Genomic DNA, 15694 nt, shown 5'->3' with positions numbered 1-15694 from the left:
GCGTCCGGGAAAGCATTTGTGTTGAAGGAGAAGGTATCGGTGGCAAGTGAAGGAACATTCTCAAGTAACGTTTGTTCTATGGACCCGCCTATTATAATCTATACAAATATGATATGAATATGATATGAAATATCATACAATGCACAATGGAGTATGAGACATCCATACACTCTAACTTCACTATATTGCCCAGGGAAACAACAGCAATCCAGCAGCCTCAGAGTCCGAGAGAAAAGAGCGCACATACAAAACAAGGTTGCATCCCAAAACACCTTCAAAACTCCAAGAATGTGAGGCCGTGATTGGCCACTCCCATCCATCCACTGTACACCGCAAGCCTTGCAACCCATAACCTTGCCGCCCTCAACCTGCCAGCGACCCAGAACACCCCCCCCCATGACAACAGCTCTGGCCAGTGTGTCTAGCTGTCTATCTAGGAAGACAGGGAGAGAAAGAAGGGGGGAAAGAGAGTAGGAGAGCGAGGGACAGACAGACAGACAGACAGACAGACAGACAGACAGACAGACAGACAGACAGACAGACAGCCCTACCTCTCACAGCGACGGCCAGTGTAGCCGGGAGGACAGCTTTCACATGTGGGCATACCGTCTGAATCCAGATAACAGGATCTGCAGAAGGGGTTGCAGAGTAAGTGTTTCACATCCAAAATGTGTGGGATGATATAGTCTGTACGGAATGAAATGGTGAGGTCTGAAATGGAATGGTACCATCTGGTTTGGTATGGAATGGTATGGTCTTGTCTGGTACGGTATGGGATGGTACGTTCTGGTACGGAATGGTCCGGTCTGGCATGGAATGGTACGGTCTGGTATGGAATGGTACAGTCTGGTTTGGAATGGTATGGTCTGGAATGGAATGGTACGGTCTGGCATGGAATGGTACGGTCCGGCGTGGAATGGTACTGTCTGGTATGGAATGGTACGGTCTTGGATGGAATGGTACGGTCTGGTATGGAATTGTGCGGCTTGGTTTGGAATGGTATGGCCTGGTTTGGAATGGTACGGATCTGGTATGGAGGTTTATTCCTGAACTCACCTGGAGGAGGATCCTTGGCAGGGGCAGGTCTTGCAGGCCTCAGCTCCGCCGGTCGCAGGGTCTCCATAGAAACCAGGGAGACAGTGCTCGCACCTTGGCCCAGCGGTGTTATGGAGGCATTGCTGTTGATCAGGACACACACACACAGACACATAGACACACACACACAATGAGATTCATTGAGCGGTGAATAATAATAAAACGTACACATGTTGGGATTCACCAGAAAACCATAAGTGCATTCCGCTGCAGAGATCAAAGTGAGATCGGCTGTGTTCACCGAGAACTGAAGGGCGCGAAACCGCGCAACTTACCAGACATGCACCGGTGTCCAGGTCACACCTGCTGGCATGTCCGTTGCAGGCACACCTCTCGCAGGTTCCCAGGTACAGGCCGGAGCCTGTGCGGGTGTAGCCTGTATCGCACTCCTGCAATAAGGGAAAAACAACCACAATGAAATAGCTGAGACCAAAAACAATGAACAAGAACTGTCAGAGAACACACAACACCTCTTTGTTCAGCAGGGTAATGAATTATGACAGTTCTCCAGTCGTCTGGGGGTTTCCCTCAGGCTTCTGAGACTGTGTATGTGTGTGTAAATGTACACACATGGTTAGATGTATGTGTGTGTTTGTGTGTGTGTACCTGGCAAGAGGGCCCTCTGTAGCCCTGAGGACAGGCACACTCTTCCACCTCCAGGGCCCGCTCGTGACCCGTAGAATGTGGGACAGCGATGTCCATCTTGATGTCTGAGATGCTGTAGACACACACACACACACACACACACACACACACACACACACACACACACACACATGAATCAATGCCAGGTTAACCCGACCCAAAACCTTCCCTCCCAAGCCTCCCAATGTCACCAAGGCCTTCAGTTAAGGGGTGTCGGATCGCAAGCTGTTTTCTAATAAAAGATTGCTGCCTAATATGTTCAACACTCTAGTAGCTGACTTAATGTGTGTTTGTTCACAACACACATTAGTCATTAGTCAATAGTCATCTACTAGAGTGTTGGACCACCAACATCCATCGACTACTAGACGACCATCCACATCATTGTTCCAGGAGATGCGTTATCCTTTTTGTCTGAATTTAGGGGGGGGGGGGAAGTAATCAATGGTCCGACAGATGGTTCCCAGCAAACAGAGTTAGTGTCGCAGATCCGCGGCACGCGTACGAAGCATGGCCTCTCACGCGCGCTGGAGGTCAAACGACGGGCCTACCTGCTCTCGGCCATGCTGTCGGCGTAGGTGGCTCGGATCATGAAGACGTTGATGTCAGCCAGGGCCATCAGCAGGTGCTCCCGGGTGCAGGGCTTGCCGTCGGTGCGGCGCCAAGCAGCCTGGCAGGGGGGGGGGGGGGGGGGGGGGGGGGGGCGGGGGGGGGGTGGAGTCATGGTGGAGTCATGTTTGATGTGAGGATGCTGGCCTTTGCGTTGCTCTACTGTGACACTCCTCTGGGACGGTTTGCCTGTGCTGTTGTGTTGTCTCACAGGTCTATTGACCTTCTTTTTCACGGTCATGAATGTACGTTGGCGGCTTTGTTTCCCCTTGAGGGTTAATGAAGGCGATTGTATCGTATTGTGTGTGTGTCGTACGAACGGGATATTGTTTATGAGCGTGAAAAACGAGAGCAAACGTTTCCATCGCAGTTGATCTTCCCTCGGGATCCGAAGTCAATCTTTTATTTCATTGGCGACTCCTTCACGCGAAGTATTACCTCACCTGTCCGGCAAGGCCTCCTTCTACATGCCTCATACCTACTAAGGTTTCCTGTTGTAGGCCAATAGCTGGAGGAACAAAAACCAACGCACCTCCCTGAAGGTCACCGTCACTGTGACAGGGGTGCGTGGGCTGACCCGGGACTGGGAGTGGTGCTCCAGGGAGATGCCGTTGCCCTGGATGACCACGTCCGGCTGGCCGTCGATAACCAGCGAGCGCTGGTGCGGCTCATAGCGCACCATGTAGCTCAGCTCCCCACCGTAGGCTGTCACCTGGTGAGGGTGGGGAGAGAGAGAGAGAGAGAGAGAGAGAGAGAGATAGAGAGAGAGAGAGAGAAACAGAAACAGAGGGAGAGAGAGAGTGAGTGAGAGAGACAATGATAAACAGCGAATCCAGACAGCAGCGTGCGCTCTTCTCGCGACACTCAGTGATGGGTAAGGTATTTCACCGGCCCAGACGATGCCGGAGGGGAAAGGGGGCACCAGATCACATGACTACAGTGGAGACGTATGCGTGTGCATTTCCAACGCTGGCTCCAGAAGAGAGAAGAGCCTCTGGTGCTTCCAGCGCCGTCTCTCCATCGTGGGGACAAGCCGCGGCATGCAGCGGTAGGGGAGTCTGCAGCCTGACTGGGCTTGTCCCGGACGACTTCACAGGAGGGGCCCTCCTCCCGCCCTCCCGCCCTCCCGCTCTCCCTCTTCCCAACGTTCCCTCGTCCCCTCACCTTGTCCCCCAGGAAGCTCTGTGGCAGCACCCAGTAGTAGGTGTCGCTGGGCAGGGAAGCGAAGGAGCTGAACACCACCTGGGTGCCGGTCTGGGAGAGGCTTTCCGAGGTGCCCTGCGTCTGGGCCAGGTTGGTCAGGGAGAAGCGCTCCCCGTTGGCGCCCCCCTGGACCTGGGGAGACGCACACACACGCACGCAGACACACGCAACACGTAAACACACACACATACCTGACGGATGACGATCTGAAATATCTCTGTATCTGTATATCTTTCCATCGGGTTATGCATAGTTGTATATCTGTATGTAAATCTGTAAACATGCCAATCTCCGTCTATATTTCTATAGCTTTAATTCTGTAGCTATGAAGAAATGTCTGCAGTCAATCGCATTGATCCATGATCAAGCACTTCATGAATAAGTGAAAAGTAAACAGTATATCTCTCTTCACAGATTGAACAGCAGCCGTCTATTGCGACTGGACTACATGGAGGGGAGAGGATAGCCCTACCTGGTCCCTGCTCCAGGAGGAGCTGGCACACTCCTTGGTGACGCCCATACAGAAGCACTGCATGCACCCCTCGGCGTTGCCCTCCGTCAGGTGGAAGGACCCGGGCTTGCACTGGTCGCACTGGGCTCCGGCCACGTTGTTCTGCACACACCGAGCCATGGAGAGGGTAGCGTTGGTGAGGGGAATGTACAGGCAAACATACAGGGAATGGGCCTGCTTGCGTACGTGCGTGCATACATATGTAATGTACATATGAATAGGACATTTATATAACATGACAATCTTGGTACATTAAAACTCCATACCTTGCAAGAGCACGGCCTGCTGTTGGAGCTGAATGATCCTCTGCTATCACATCTGCTGCTCTCTGAGGAGAGGAGAGGAGAGGAGAGGAGAGGAGAGGAGAGGAGAGAGAGGAGAGGAGATAGAGAAGAGACAGGATGAGACGAGATGGGACAAGAGGAGATGAGAAGAGAGGAGCACCGAGGAGAGCAGAGGAGAGAAAAGGGGAGGAGAGGAGAGAAAAGGAGAGAGGAGACGAGGAGCCAAGGATGAGGGGAGAGAAGAGTGGTGAGGAGATAGGAGATGATAGGAGGAGAGAGGGGAGGAGAGGAGAGGAGATGATAGGGGAGAGAGGCGGGGAGGGGAGGTGGGGAAAAAAGGTGATAAAAGAAGAGAGGAGAAAGGAAGGAAACATATGTGACACATGGAAAAGTCAGAAGGTGCAACCTGGAGGCGTTTCAGCGCCTTCGCATTCCTGCAGCGTGAGCACACGCTCCACTGTCCTTGCAGGAGAGGGAGGGGGTAATAGTACTGGGGGAGGGGGGTCAAGGGGAGTTTTGAGTAACTGAGTAAGCTGAACTCACGATTAGGAATGCATCGTCCATTGGGCTGCAGAGGGTTACCTTGGTAACCAGGAGCGCACCTATGAGCACACGATGAATGAAGTATTGTCAGCAAATGTTCTAGCAGTTGATTATAATATTTACCTTTGATCTGGCATTATTTCGGCATGTTTCCCACCTCAGTTACCAATCGTGAAATTGAATTTTGTGTTGCAACTCATGCTTTTTTTTTCATTTTGAACACAAACCATATCAAAAGGTCTAACAATGCAGGACTGTTATTCTCCATAATCAATCTCTCCTTTCACGACAAGCTGAAGCTACGAGATTCAACATGTGTCTAAATCGATCAAAGTCGGGCCGTATATTCCTATTTATACAGACTACATTAATGTGGTCTGTGGTCTAATGTGGTCTGAACGTGTCCGGACATCCACGCCCTCTTACTTCTCACAGCGTCTCCCGGTGTAGCCGGGCTGGCAGGCGTCGCAGGTCGCCTGCAGGTCGGTATCCAGGAAGCAGGTGTCAGAGAATCTGCAACACAGACCCCACCACAGATGAATGCAGGCAGCAGAGTGTTAATGGATAGTGGCACAGGTCAAGAGTTGACGGGAAGAATGAATGAAGGCTCTGTTTCTGAGGGAGATTAACACTGGGGGAACTACAAAAAAAGAGTTCCCATAGTTCACACACAAAAACACAGGCAGATATACAAATGAGTATGTGCTACTGGTTGTGTGTTTGTGTTCACATTTGTGTATTATGTGTGCCTGTGAATGTGTGTGTGTGTGTGTGTGTGTATGAATGTATGCATAGATGTGCGTGTGTGCGTGTGTGGCGGCATCATACCGGCGGGATGTCTCAGTGTATGGGCAGGGGCAGGGCTTGCAGTCGTCATGGCGACCTCGGCTGGGGTCTCCAAAGTAGCCCGGTCGACACTTATCGCACTGAGGACCTTCTGTGTGGTGCTGGCAGCTCTGTGGGGGCGGAGGGCACATTGCTCATTCTTTCCCATGAAATCATCACAGCTCAAGAACCCCGGACACATACTGTATGGGCCCTGATCACAACGCACGCGTCTTTAACCTGCGGTTTAACAGCCGCCGCCGGCTTTCTGTCATTGTTAATCGATGGGAAGACACAGTGTTTAGTTCGTTGCTTTTAAGTTGCCGAGCGCCTCGTGTTTTTTCCGCTGTGATCGCTTCAAGCTTTTTGGCGGAGTGCCAGGTACACCCTGAGGTGAAGGTGTAGATGTTCCATGGGTGCTTTGGTAACAGTAACAAATGCCTGCAAAAAGTTTCAGGTGTGATCGGCCCCTTAAGCTTTTAATATGCTGCTATTAGAGCATTGCATCACACACAATTTTTCATATACGCTTGAGGCGCCAATACTAATCTTTAAAAAAAATGAATGAATGTTGAATGATGATCACAGTATTGGGATTGGCAGCTAGCAAGAAGGACATAGGCTCTCACCAGACAGTTTCCGCTGATCGGATCACAGCCGCTGGCATGTCCATTGCAGTTGCAGCCATCGCAGGTGCCCAGCCAGGAGCCGCCGGGGATGCGCTCGAAGCCAGTGGAGCAGACCTCACAGGAGAGGCCCGTGTAGCCTGCAGGGCATCTGGGGGTCACATCAGGAGCGTTATTCATCAAGGAGTACCACACTACGTCTCTAAGACTGGTTACACTCTAGAGAGGGACGGCGAGACAGACAGACAGACAGAGAAACATAGATACATAGACTGACAGAGCGATAGTCAGTTAGACAGACAGAAAGAGACAGATAGATAAAAAGAAAGCCATACAGAAAGACAGACAGCCAGACAGACAGAAAGAGAAAAACAGATACATAAGTTCATAGATAGACAGAGAGATAGACAGACAGACAGACAGACACAAAGACACACAGACAGACACACAGATAAATGAACAGATACGATCCCAGTTCCCCCGCAGAAGACCTGTCCTCACCTGCACTCCTCTACGTCCTTGGCGTGCCCATGCGTGGTGAACGCCACACTGGTGGTGTCCATGATGATGTCGCTGAGAGCCACGCTCACCATGTGGTTGTCGTAGACGGTGCGGATGTTGATGGTGTCCAGGTTGGCCAGAGTCATGAGCAGCTCCTCCCGGCTCACCGACCTGCCGTTGGACTGCTGCCAGTGGTCCTGACAGAACCCAACAGAAACCATGTTATAATACAAGCTAGAACACCAGAGCAGTGGTCCTGACAGAACCCAACAGAACCCATGTTATAATACAAGCTGCTACACTAGAGCAGTGGTCCTGACAGAACCCAACAAAACCCATATTATAATACAAGCTAGAACACCAGAGCAGTGGTCCTGACAGAACCAAACAAAACCCATGTTATAATACAAGCTACTACACTAGAGCAGTGGTCCTCACAGAACCAAACAGAACCCATGTTATAGTACAAGCTAGTACACTGGTCTAGGACACGTATTACTACGCTCCGAGGTCTTCGTGTTCATGATGTTCCTCACCTACATACAGAATTGAAACCTTCTACAGGGCACATGTGAATCTCGTATTTGTCTATCTAGTGCCTTGTATAGAACCCTGTATCAACTCTGAAAGATATGGACCTCAAGACTACCAGTCAATACCTTCCTTTGAACTAATATTATACGTTATAGCTAAGCTATCTAACTAAGTTAGCTAGCTATCTAATTATAGCTAGCTAACTTTATAGCTATCATTATTAATATATGAAACCGTTTTGCTAGTCCTACAACAAAACAAACCAGTGGGCAGTTCCCCCCCCATGGTACGGTCTGACCAACCCTGGTACCGTCACTGCTCTAGAGAAAAGAGTCCCGTCAAAGGGAAGACCTACTTCAGTGAAATGGATCTCCTTCTGGTTGACCACGCGGGCGGAGGTGGGGTTTCCCCGGCGGTACACCAGCCTGCGGCCGTTCCCCACCAGGAGGACGTCGGGCTTCTCCTCGGGCTCCGTCAGGCCGCGGGCCAGCGTGTAGCGGATCTTGTACTTCAGAGAGCCTCCGTACGAGTCAACCTGGACACACACACACGGGTGGGTGAGTGGGGGATAAGGCAGGCACTTGTACAGACAAATTCAAAGCACTTTGTCACTAAATGGTAAATGTACTGCATTTATACCCAAATGGCTTTACAATTTTTTGCCTTACATTCACCCATTCATGCACACACCGTTGGCGGCGTCAGCCATGCAAGGCGACAGCCAGCTCGTCGGGAGCCGTTAGGGTGAGGTGTCTTGCTCAGGGACACCTCGGCACTCAAACTAGCAACCTGGCGGTTACCGGCCAACCCGCTCCACCTCCTGAGCTAATGCCGCCCCATTACCTTATCCATACCTACTGCTGGATCCCTGAAGCTTGGTTCAATGGGATTTATGCTTTAGAAAATAAACCCATGTTCGGGCTTAATTGACTTCATTGATTAAGTACAGTGTTTGCTTCTGGTATTTGAAACAAAGTGACCTGTAGCTGCCATTGCAACACAATTAAACTTTAAAGTCAAGGTTACTTACCAACTTATAATTACCCTGAAAATAACGTGTGAAGATACAATTATACAATGACATCAGTGAGGGGCCAAGCCAAGTCAACTTTTGCTTTACCTTGTTGCCCAGAAACTGGCGAGGCAGCGTCCAATAGGAGTCGAGGACGAGGAAGCGGCGTGATAGGTCGACCAGCTGAAACTCCTCCAACTCCGGGTTAATGAGCAGCTGAGTGGAGGAGAGAGGAGGGGTGCCTGGCCTTGACGGGTAAGTGACATTCACTCCTTCACGACAAAACGAGAGAGAGAGAGAGCCCCAGTGAGAGACAGAAACAGATTTATTTTTTTGCCAAATAACTAATGACTCGGGCCTCACCTGGCCCGAGTCAGACTGATTAGCTGATTGCACACCTGTTGTGCATTGAGCAATCAATGCACAACAGGTTAAAACCAGTCCTCACCACAAACACTTCACAATTATATGTTACATATATGATATTTATAACATATATATATATATTATCTACACATACATGATGTAGCTATATATTATAATATATATATTAAATTGTACCTTACCCGTTGAGGCTTTTTGTTTAGATTATCCTCCACACATGTCAAAGGCCAACATCAACTACTGCACACAATGAGCCCCCCTGAATACGTCTAAGCGTATACATCAACCTGTCCCTGTGGCCGTACCTCGGAGGTTGTCCTCCTGGTTGAAGCGCAGGGTGATGCGGTTGCGGTAGCGGCCGGTGGCCTGGCAGGTCTTGGTGATGCCGGCGCAGAAGCAGGACACGCAGCGGCCGTCCACACCGAAGTGGCCTTCCGGACAGTTGTTTCCCCCTTTGTGTACACAGTGTTCGGGTTGAATGTCTTTTATAACACGAGCCATGTTGCTGCTGTCTAGCCATGGTGGCGGTGCTACGCTCCGGTTGAGGTTACACAGGACTGGGAGGAATAGCGATGTATCTCAGCTGTGCTTTTTTTTTGCCGCCAATATATGGGATATAGTGGAGGTGTATGTATGTATGCATTATATTATTATTATAGCATAGCATTTGAGATAAATTGACCAGAATTGTACTTGTGTTTGTATTTCATGATCTTATTCAAGGTGAACCCTACGATATCCGAAAGTGTGCAATATAATCAACGGCTCTACGTTTATACAGTTTGCTTGGTGGAGGAGCTAGGCTAGGCGACCTGAGCCGTCCTCTACCTTAATACAGTTTGCTTGGTGGAGGAGCTAGGCTAGGCTACCTGAGCTGTCCTCTACCTTAATACAGTTTGCTTGGTGGAGGAGCTAGGCTAGGCTACCTGAGCCGTCCTCTACGTTAATAAAGCTTGTTGGGTGGAGGAGCTAGGCTAGGCTACCTGAGCCGTCCTCTACGTTAATACAGCTTGTTGGGCGGAGGAGCTAGGCTAGGCTAGGCTACCTGAGTCACCTTTGTTGGTGAGGGTGAGGACTCCGTCGGGGATGCCGAACACCAGGCCCTTGGCGTTGATGGCCTCGCACGTGTACGCCCCCTGGTCCGCATCCTTCACGTCCCTGATGATCAGGACGCCACGCCCGTTCTTACTGCTCATGGAGACCCTGCAGGGTGCAGCAGCCCCGGTACAAAAACACAACAAGGAGACATAGGAAGGACAGGGTTAAAGGTCACCGTGGAGTCACTGCGGTACAAAAAACACTTTTTTCAGACCTTCAGTCAGTCCTGTGTCCTTTGTATTTGAATGTTTCCCTCCGACTATGTACAAGGTAAAATAAATATACGATAAAATAACGTAATGAAGAATGTCCACAGACAATAATAAGAACCTATGAAAACATCAACTTATTCTCAAGCCAAATGTGTCGAAACTAAATCCTTTTTTGAAAGATATTTCTAAAGAAAATATTTTATTTTATTTTAAATATAATTGCCCAAGCATCTGGCATCGGGAGAACCCGTTCGCACCAGGCTCCGTGCGGATACGTATCACCAGCGTATACTATTAATCATCAGAGAAATTGCAAGCCAGAAAGAGGTCCACACAGGTCATCGGATCGCAGTGGGTTGAGCATTGGATCTCTGAGGCAATACTTCAGTTTACCAGATGATGATTCTCTCCTACGCATATCCTCTCCACTACGTACTCTGCCAACGGCAACGCGCCTTTTTACACCCCGGACTTATCCACAGCTCCCAACACATGTTCCCCCCAGTGACACCCATAAAACAAACTATTTGGTACATTGGGCAATCGAATTGAGGGAAAACTTTTAAAAGGAATGAGTTCCCATTGTAAACCTCAGTGTGAACTTACCCCCACCAAACAGTTGTTCTCTTTCGTATAAAAATAATTGTGATGTTCCACTGACGCACACACAGCATATCAAAATGCAGCACCTTCATGTCAAGCAGACTTGGGGTCAGACCGATGCTAATCATGTGGTGGAAGGGGTCCCACCTGCCACTGGTGGGGATGTGTCCCCAGTTCAGCCTCCAGGTGATGATGGGCGTGGGCACGCCGACCGCCTGGCAGGAGAAGGTGACCGTCTCCCCCCGCGCTGCGCTCACCGCCTCCTGGGGGGGGTTCGTCACGGACGGGGGCGCTGGGGGCGGAACGAGGGAGAACCGTTTAAACTGACGCACATTTCTTTTTTATATCAGTGTGTTTGTGTCTCATGTGTGAGTGTGTGCAGTTTCACATGTGTGAAAAGCGCCTCAGTTCAACGCAAATTAGTCACGGCTCATAAGGGAAATACCAAGGGGGACCAAGGGAGGAGGAGGAGGAGGAGCAGAGAGCAGGAGGAGGAGGAGAGGGAGGAGGAACAGAGAGCAGGAGCAGGAGGAGGAGGAGGAGGAGCAGAGAGCAGGAGGAGGAGGAGCAGAGAGCAGGAGGAGGAGCAGAGAGCAGCAGGAGGAGGAGGAAGAGGAGGAGGAGGAGGAGCAGAGAGCAGGAGGAGGAGGAGGAACAGGAGGAGGAGGAGGAGCAGATAGGAGGAGGAGGAGGAGCAGAGAGCAGGAGGAGCAGAGAGCAGGAGGAGGAGGAGGAGGAGCAGAGAGCAGGAGGAGGAGGAGGAGCAAAGAGCAGGAGGAGGAGGAGGAGGAAGGTTGAAACAGAGACATGTCTGTTGATGTGTGGTGAACTGTGCATGTGTATTTAGAGGGAGGGAGGGAGTGAGAGAGAGAGAGAGAGAGAGAGAGAGAGAGAGAGAGAGAGAGAGAGAGAGGGAGAGAGAGAGAGAGAGAGGGAGAGAGAGAGAGAGAGAGAGAGAGGTAAAGACAAAGAGATTGAAAGAGAGAAAAAGAGAGAGCAAGAAACACAGAGGGAGAAACGAGAGAGAGGGACCAGCTGAGAGGGAGACAGAGTCCCGAGGTGAGTCTACACTGCGCCGCCGGCCTGTTGGGACTTACTGCAGCCGTACTCGTCAGAGCGGTCGGGGCAGTCGGGCTCCTCGTCACACTGGTAGCTGGCCGGGATGCAGGCCCGGTCGCTGCGGCACACAAACTGCTCCGGAGCGCACGTGTCCCCGGGGCTCTTGGTGGCTGACGGGGACACACAGTGTGTTGAAACATTTGAAATACCCATCCATCGCACACCCCGCCAATCAGTGGAGTTGGCAGGAAGTTCTTGGTGAGTGAAAGTGTGATATGCCACAATGAAGAAGAATTGTTATTTCCTCAATTAAATTTTAATTGAATTCCTAACACACACTTATCAAAGCTTAACTGATCCCTATCCCAACACCGGTAGCACCATGCGCTAACAAATACAAACACTCTTTTCTCCCTCATTCCGTGTCATTGCTCAACCAACAGAGAAGAGTAAAGTAGACTCCACATACATCTCACATGCAAACACACTACACACTCCCAACATAACTTCACACACCCCAGAGACATCTATGGCCTTTGATTTATTGGGACTGTGAGACCCCTGACTCTTATGGACTTATCTGTGTGTATGGACTATTGGACTCTTAAATGTTGTGTAAATGTTTTTATGTGCTGTTTTTATGTCTTGCTATGAGATTTGAAGAGATGTGTAATGCAAGACAAATTTCTTTGCAAACGGACATGAAAGTTTATCTGATCAAATCGAATCTAACAGGTGAGCTCTAGAATGAGACTCACGGCAGTCGGTCTCGTCCGAGTTGTCCTCGCAGTCGTTGTCTCCGTCGCAGCGCCACAGCTTCAGCGCGCAGCGGCCGTTCTTACACTTGAACTCGTTGGGCTCACAGGGGGACGGGGTACCTGGGAGGGAGACACACACAATGAGACCACCGGACGCCTTCTGAAGGCTTGCATGTCGACACCCCGTTGACCTGAACCCGTAACGGGGGAACCGTCAAAGTGGACCACGTTCTGGCCTCAGAGAGTACGGCTTCAAATGCATGCGAATACCCTTTGAATTTCCCCTGGGGATCAATAAAGCATACATCTATCTATCATCTATCTAACACCGAACACAGCCGTCAGTACTGCAGTAAGTCTCTATCCTAACATGAGTTATGTTAGGCTCATTCCCGAGCTGGATCCCCCCCGTTAGCCTCACCGCATCGGAACTCATCGCTGCCGTCGGTGCAGTCCCTCTCCCCGTCACAGAGGTAGTCCCGCGGGATGCACTCCCCGCTCTGGCACTTAGCCTGGTCCGACCTGCAGGGCCCCACTGGGCCAGGGGGGGTCAGGGGCTTGGGGGGCTTCTTGACGGTGGTACTGGTGGTGGTGGTGGTGGTGGGGAAGAGGGGGGGAGGCGTGGGCAGGAATGGAGGGGGAAGTCGGTTGCCTAAAGGAAGCGGTCATTTGTCAATCCCCATGCCGTTCTCATCACGTGGGAAAGTCCACATAAACAGGTGCCCAAGTACGGTCATTCGTTCAGCCGTGGACGTAGTAGCTTGGGGGGGGGGGGGGGGGTTGGCCAGAGACGCTGACTCACCGCAATCGATCTCGTCACTCATGTCTTTGCAATCCGGTCGGTTGTCACACAGGTATTCCAGCAGGATGCACGAGCCATCACCACACTTGTGCTCATCTTCCATGCAAGGCCTGATGTTTGTGGTGACTGGGGGGGATTAAAGACATGCGGTTCAAGGCTAGAGCGTAGAGGTATCACCTGGAGTCGCCACATATTCATTGCTGCGTGTTAAACAACATGCGAACACTTGCATTACAAACACAATGAGGCAATGGGGAAAGTCCATTCACACTTCAACCACTGACCTCAAATGAATGGGCCATGCTGTTAAAACCATCTGCACACCATATGCAAGCATCCTTATGCAAGCTGCCTCAATCCTTTATTTTTATTTACTATCTGTAATATTCCTAATCCCAGGAAGTCATTGAACAGCTCTTCATTGCTAAATTGATACCGATTTCACATTTTATTTTGGCACAGAAGACGAAGACAGATATATAGTAACCATTATGCCTCCGCTATCTATCGGCACATGAGTGCATAGGAGTACTTGTGCGTAAATCAGAGTTCATCCTCTCAGCAGACAGCTGCATTCCTTACTGAACACGCCATGCCATGCAAAGGTATTTATCCTTACTCCTAATGACATTCAAATCCAAGGCTCTGCCCTCGGGCCACATCGGGTGGTTTTGTATTTAAACTTTCGGCCTCTCTTCACATCCAGTCCACAGCAAAACCCTTTGTGTAAGGTTACAGAGCAGCACAGCTAGACTGTTTATAAAGCACTTCCACCGGTGTCCATGCAGCATACATAGCACAGTACAAACCTTGAGCTTCCATAGACACCACTTCTGCAAGAGGCGGAGATAAATCCCAAAGAGACATGTTGGACATGATGACCTACACAGTTGGGAGCATACCCCTTACACACACCTTGACCGAAATTATCAGAAACCCATTCCAAGAAAGATCATCGCTAGGCCACCGCCAGCTCTCCCCCGGGCCTCACCTGTTCCCAGACGTCTGAAACTGAAGCCCTCTGTGGAGGTGACGTAGGAGGAGATGGAGCCCTCCTGCACCACGCTGTACAGCATGCTGCGGATCTGCTCGTCGTTGCTGTTTTCGTCGGAGCCCACGTCCAGCTCCACAAACACGTCGACGCCGCCCTCCCGGATGACCTTCCTGTCAGCGGAGAGAAGCAGCACACACAGGAGGCAGGTTACAGAGGGGATTGGGGGGGGGGGGGGGGGTTGTTGAAGTTGCTGTAGATCATGTCAGCACCATATAGGATGGTCCTTTACGTGGATAACTCATAACAAAGGTCAAACAGGTACAAGGAGTTGTGCAATAGTACCATCGTTCTTATGATACAAGAGGAGACTTTATACTCCAGATAGAGTATATAACAGGGGGCAAATGTAGAGTGAGTCAATTAGATTATGTCTCATCTTGTCAGGAACTTCCTGGAATCTTTTACTTAAACTAAAACCCCAAAACGTGATGAATTGTTAACATACAAGTCAGCCAACGCTTTCCCCCGATAAAGAATCAAATTTACTTTGTGTTAAGACCCGGAGACAGCAGTGATATCCCCAGCGGTATGTTATAAACCAGAGGGGTGTCACACAAACTCACACTCACACACACACACACACACAGACATACGAACACGCACATATACACACACCCACACACATACACCCACACACACACAAACACACACACACACACACACACACACACACACACACACACACACACACACACACACACACACACACACACACACACACACACACACACACAAACATACACACACAAACATACACACACACACACAGACAAGATTTAGAGGCAGTGTATGTTCTTACTTTATGAGAACTACGCTGACTGTCTGAACTCCTTCAATCCTGTTATACTCAGACTCCAGCTGGAAGAGAGAGAGAGAGAGAGAGAGAGAGAGAGAGAGAGAGTAACGTATACAGCGTGGAAAAGTTCAATAAACACACGCGCACATTTACTTTAAAGCGCATACATCATGGTTTTAAAATGGGGGGGGTACGATTTATAAGTTAAACACTGTTCATTGATGCCAAAATTATGCTAAGCCTAACCGTAGGATAAATTTAACATCAATAATAGCCTCATAAACATTTAAACATTAAAAAGGCAAGACAGTACATTCATTCATTATTTTTAATGAGAAGAATACAGCTGACAAATAACTGCATGTCAAATAAAGCATAACATATAAATAAATACATTCAAAGTCATTCAATATTATTCAATGTTGGAGTTGTGTTTATCTGTAGCGGTCTGTGCCGGGTGTACCCACGCGCAAGGAGGGCCCTACACCTGGGGTGAACCCAGGTGTAGGGCCCTCCCTATCCGAGTGTAGAGCCCCTGGG

At 49.9% G+C, this 15694-nt stretch overlaps 1 protein-coding gene across 7 annotated transcripts in view; it reads right to left on the bottom strand.

Annotated features, from left to right (window-relative positions):
• hspg2 (heparan sulfate proteoglycan 2) overlaps positions 1–15694 on the bottom strand; it is a 94460-nt gene that overhangs the window by 45274 nt on the left and 33492 nt on the right. For 6 of the 7 annotated variants that reach the window (XM_079741634.1, XM_079741638.1, XM_079741639.1 and 3 more), the window contains 25 exons: positions 15158–15216; positions 14296–14468; positions 13305–13430; positions 12924–13154; positions 12503–12622; positions 11783–11914; positions 10833–10977; positions 9818–9975; positions 9078–9224; positions 8497–8660; positions 7732–7911; positions 6843–7039; positions 6345–6492; positions 5719–5846; positions 5317–5403; positions 4891–4949; positions 4330–4391; positions 4025–4165; positions 3514–3684; positions 2882–3061; positions 2292–2410; positions 1702–1813; positions 1371–1484; positions 1057–1178; positions 552–629 (listed from right to left, as the gene is read on the bottom strand). In XM_079741634.1, coding sequence (XP_079597760.1) covers positions 552–629; positions 1057–1178; positions 1371–1484; positions 1702–1813; positions 2292–2410; positions 2882–3061; positions 3514–3684; positions 4025–4165; positions 4330–4391; positions 4891–4949; positions 5317–5403; positions 5719–5846; positions 6345–6492; positions 6843–7039; positions 7732–7911; positions 8497–8660; positions 9078–9224; positions 9818–9975; positions 10833–10977; positions 11783–11914; positions 12503–12622; positions 12924–13154; positions 13305–13430; positions 14296–14468; positions 15158–15216 — 3353 coding nt within the window. The remainder of the gene's footprint in view (positions 1–551; positions 630–1056; positions 1179–1370; positions 1485–1701; positions 1814–2291; positions 2411–2881; positions 3062–3513; positions 3685–4024; positions 4166–4329; positions 4392–4890; positions 4950–5316; positions 5404–5718; positions 5847–6344; positions 6493–6842; positions 7040–7731; positions 7912–8496; positions 8661–9077; positions 9225–9817; positions 9976–10832; positions 10978–11782; positions 11915–12502; positions 12623–12923; positions 13155–13304; positions 13431–14295; positions 14469–15157; positions 15217–15694) is intronic. The other variant, XM_079741636.1, reaches the window with a different exon arrangement.

Source organism: Pollachius pollachius (genome assembly GCF_949987615.1).
Source record: "Pollachius pollachius genome assembly, chromosome: 8".
Taxonomy (NCBI): Eukaryota; Metazoa; Chordata; class Actinopteri; order Gadiformes; family Gadidae; genus Pollachius; species Pollachius pollachius.
This window is presented reverse-complemented; position numbering and strand designations above follow the sequence as displayed.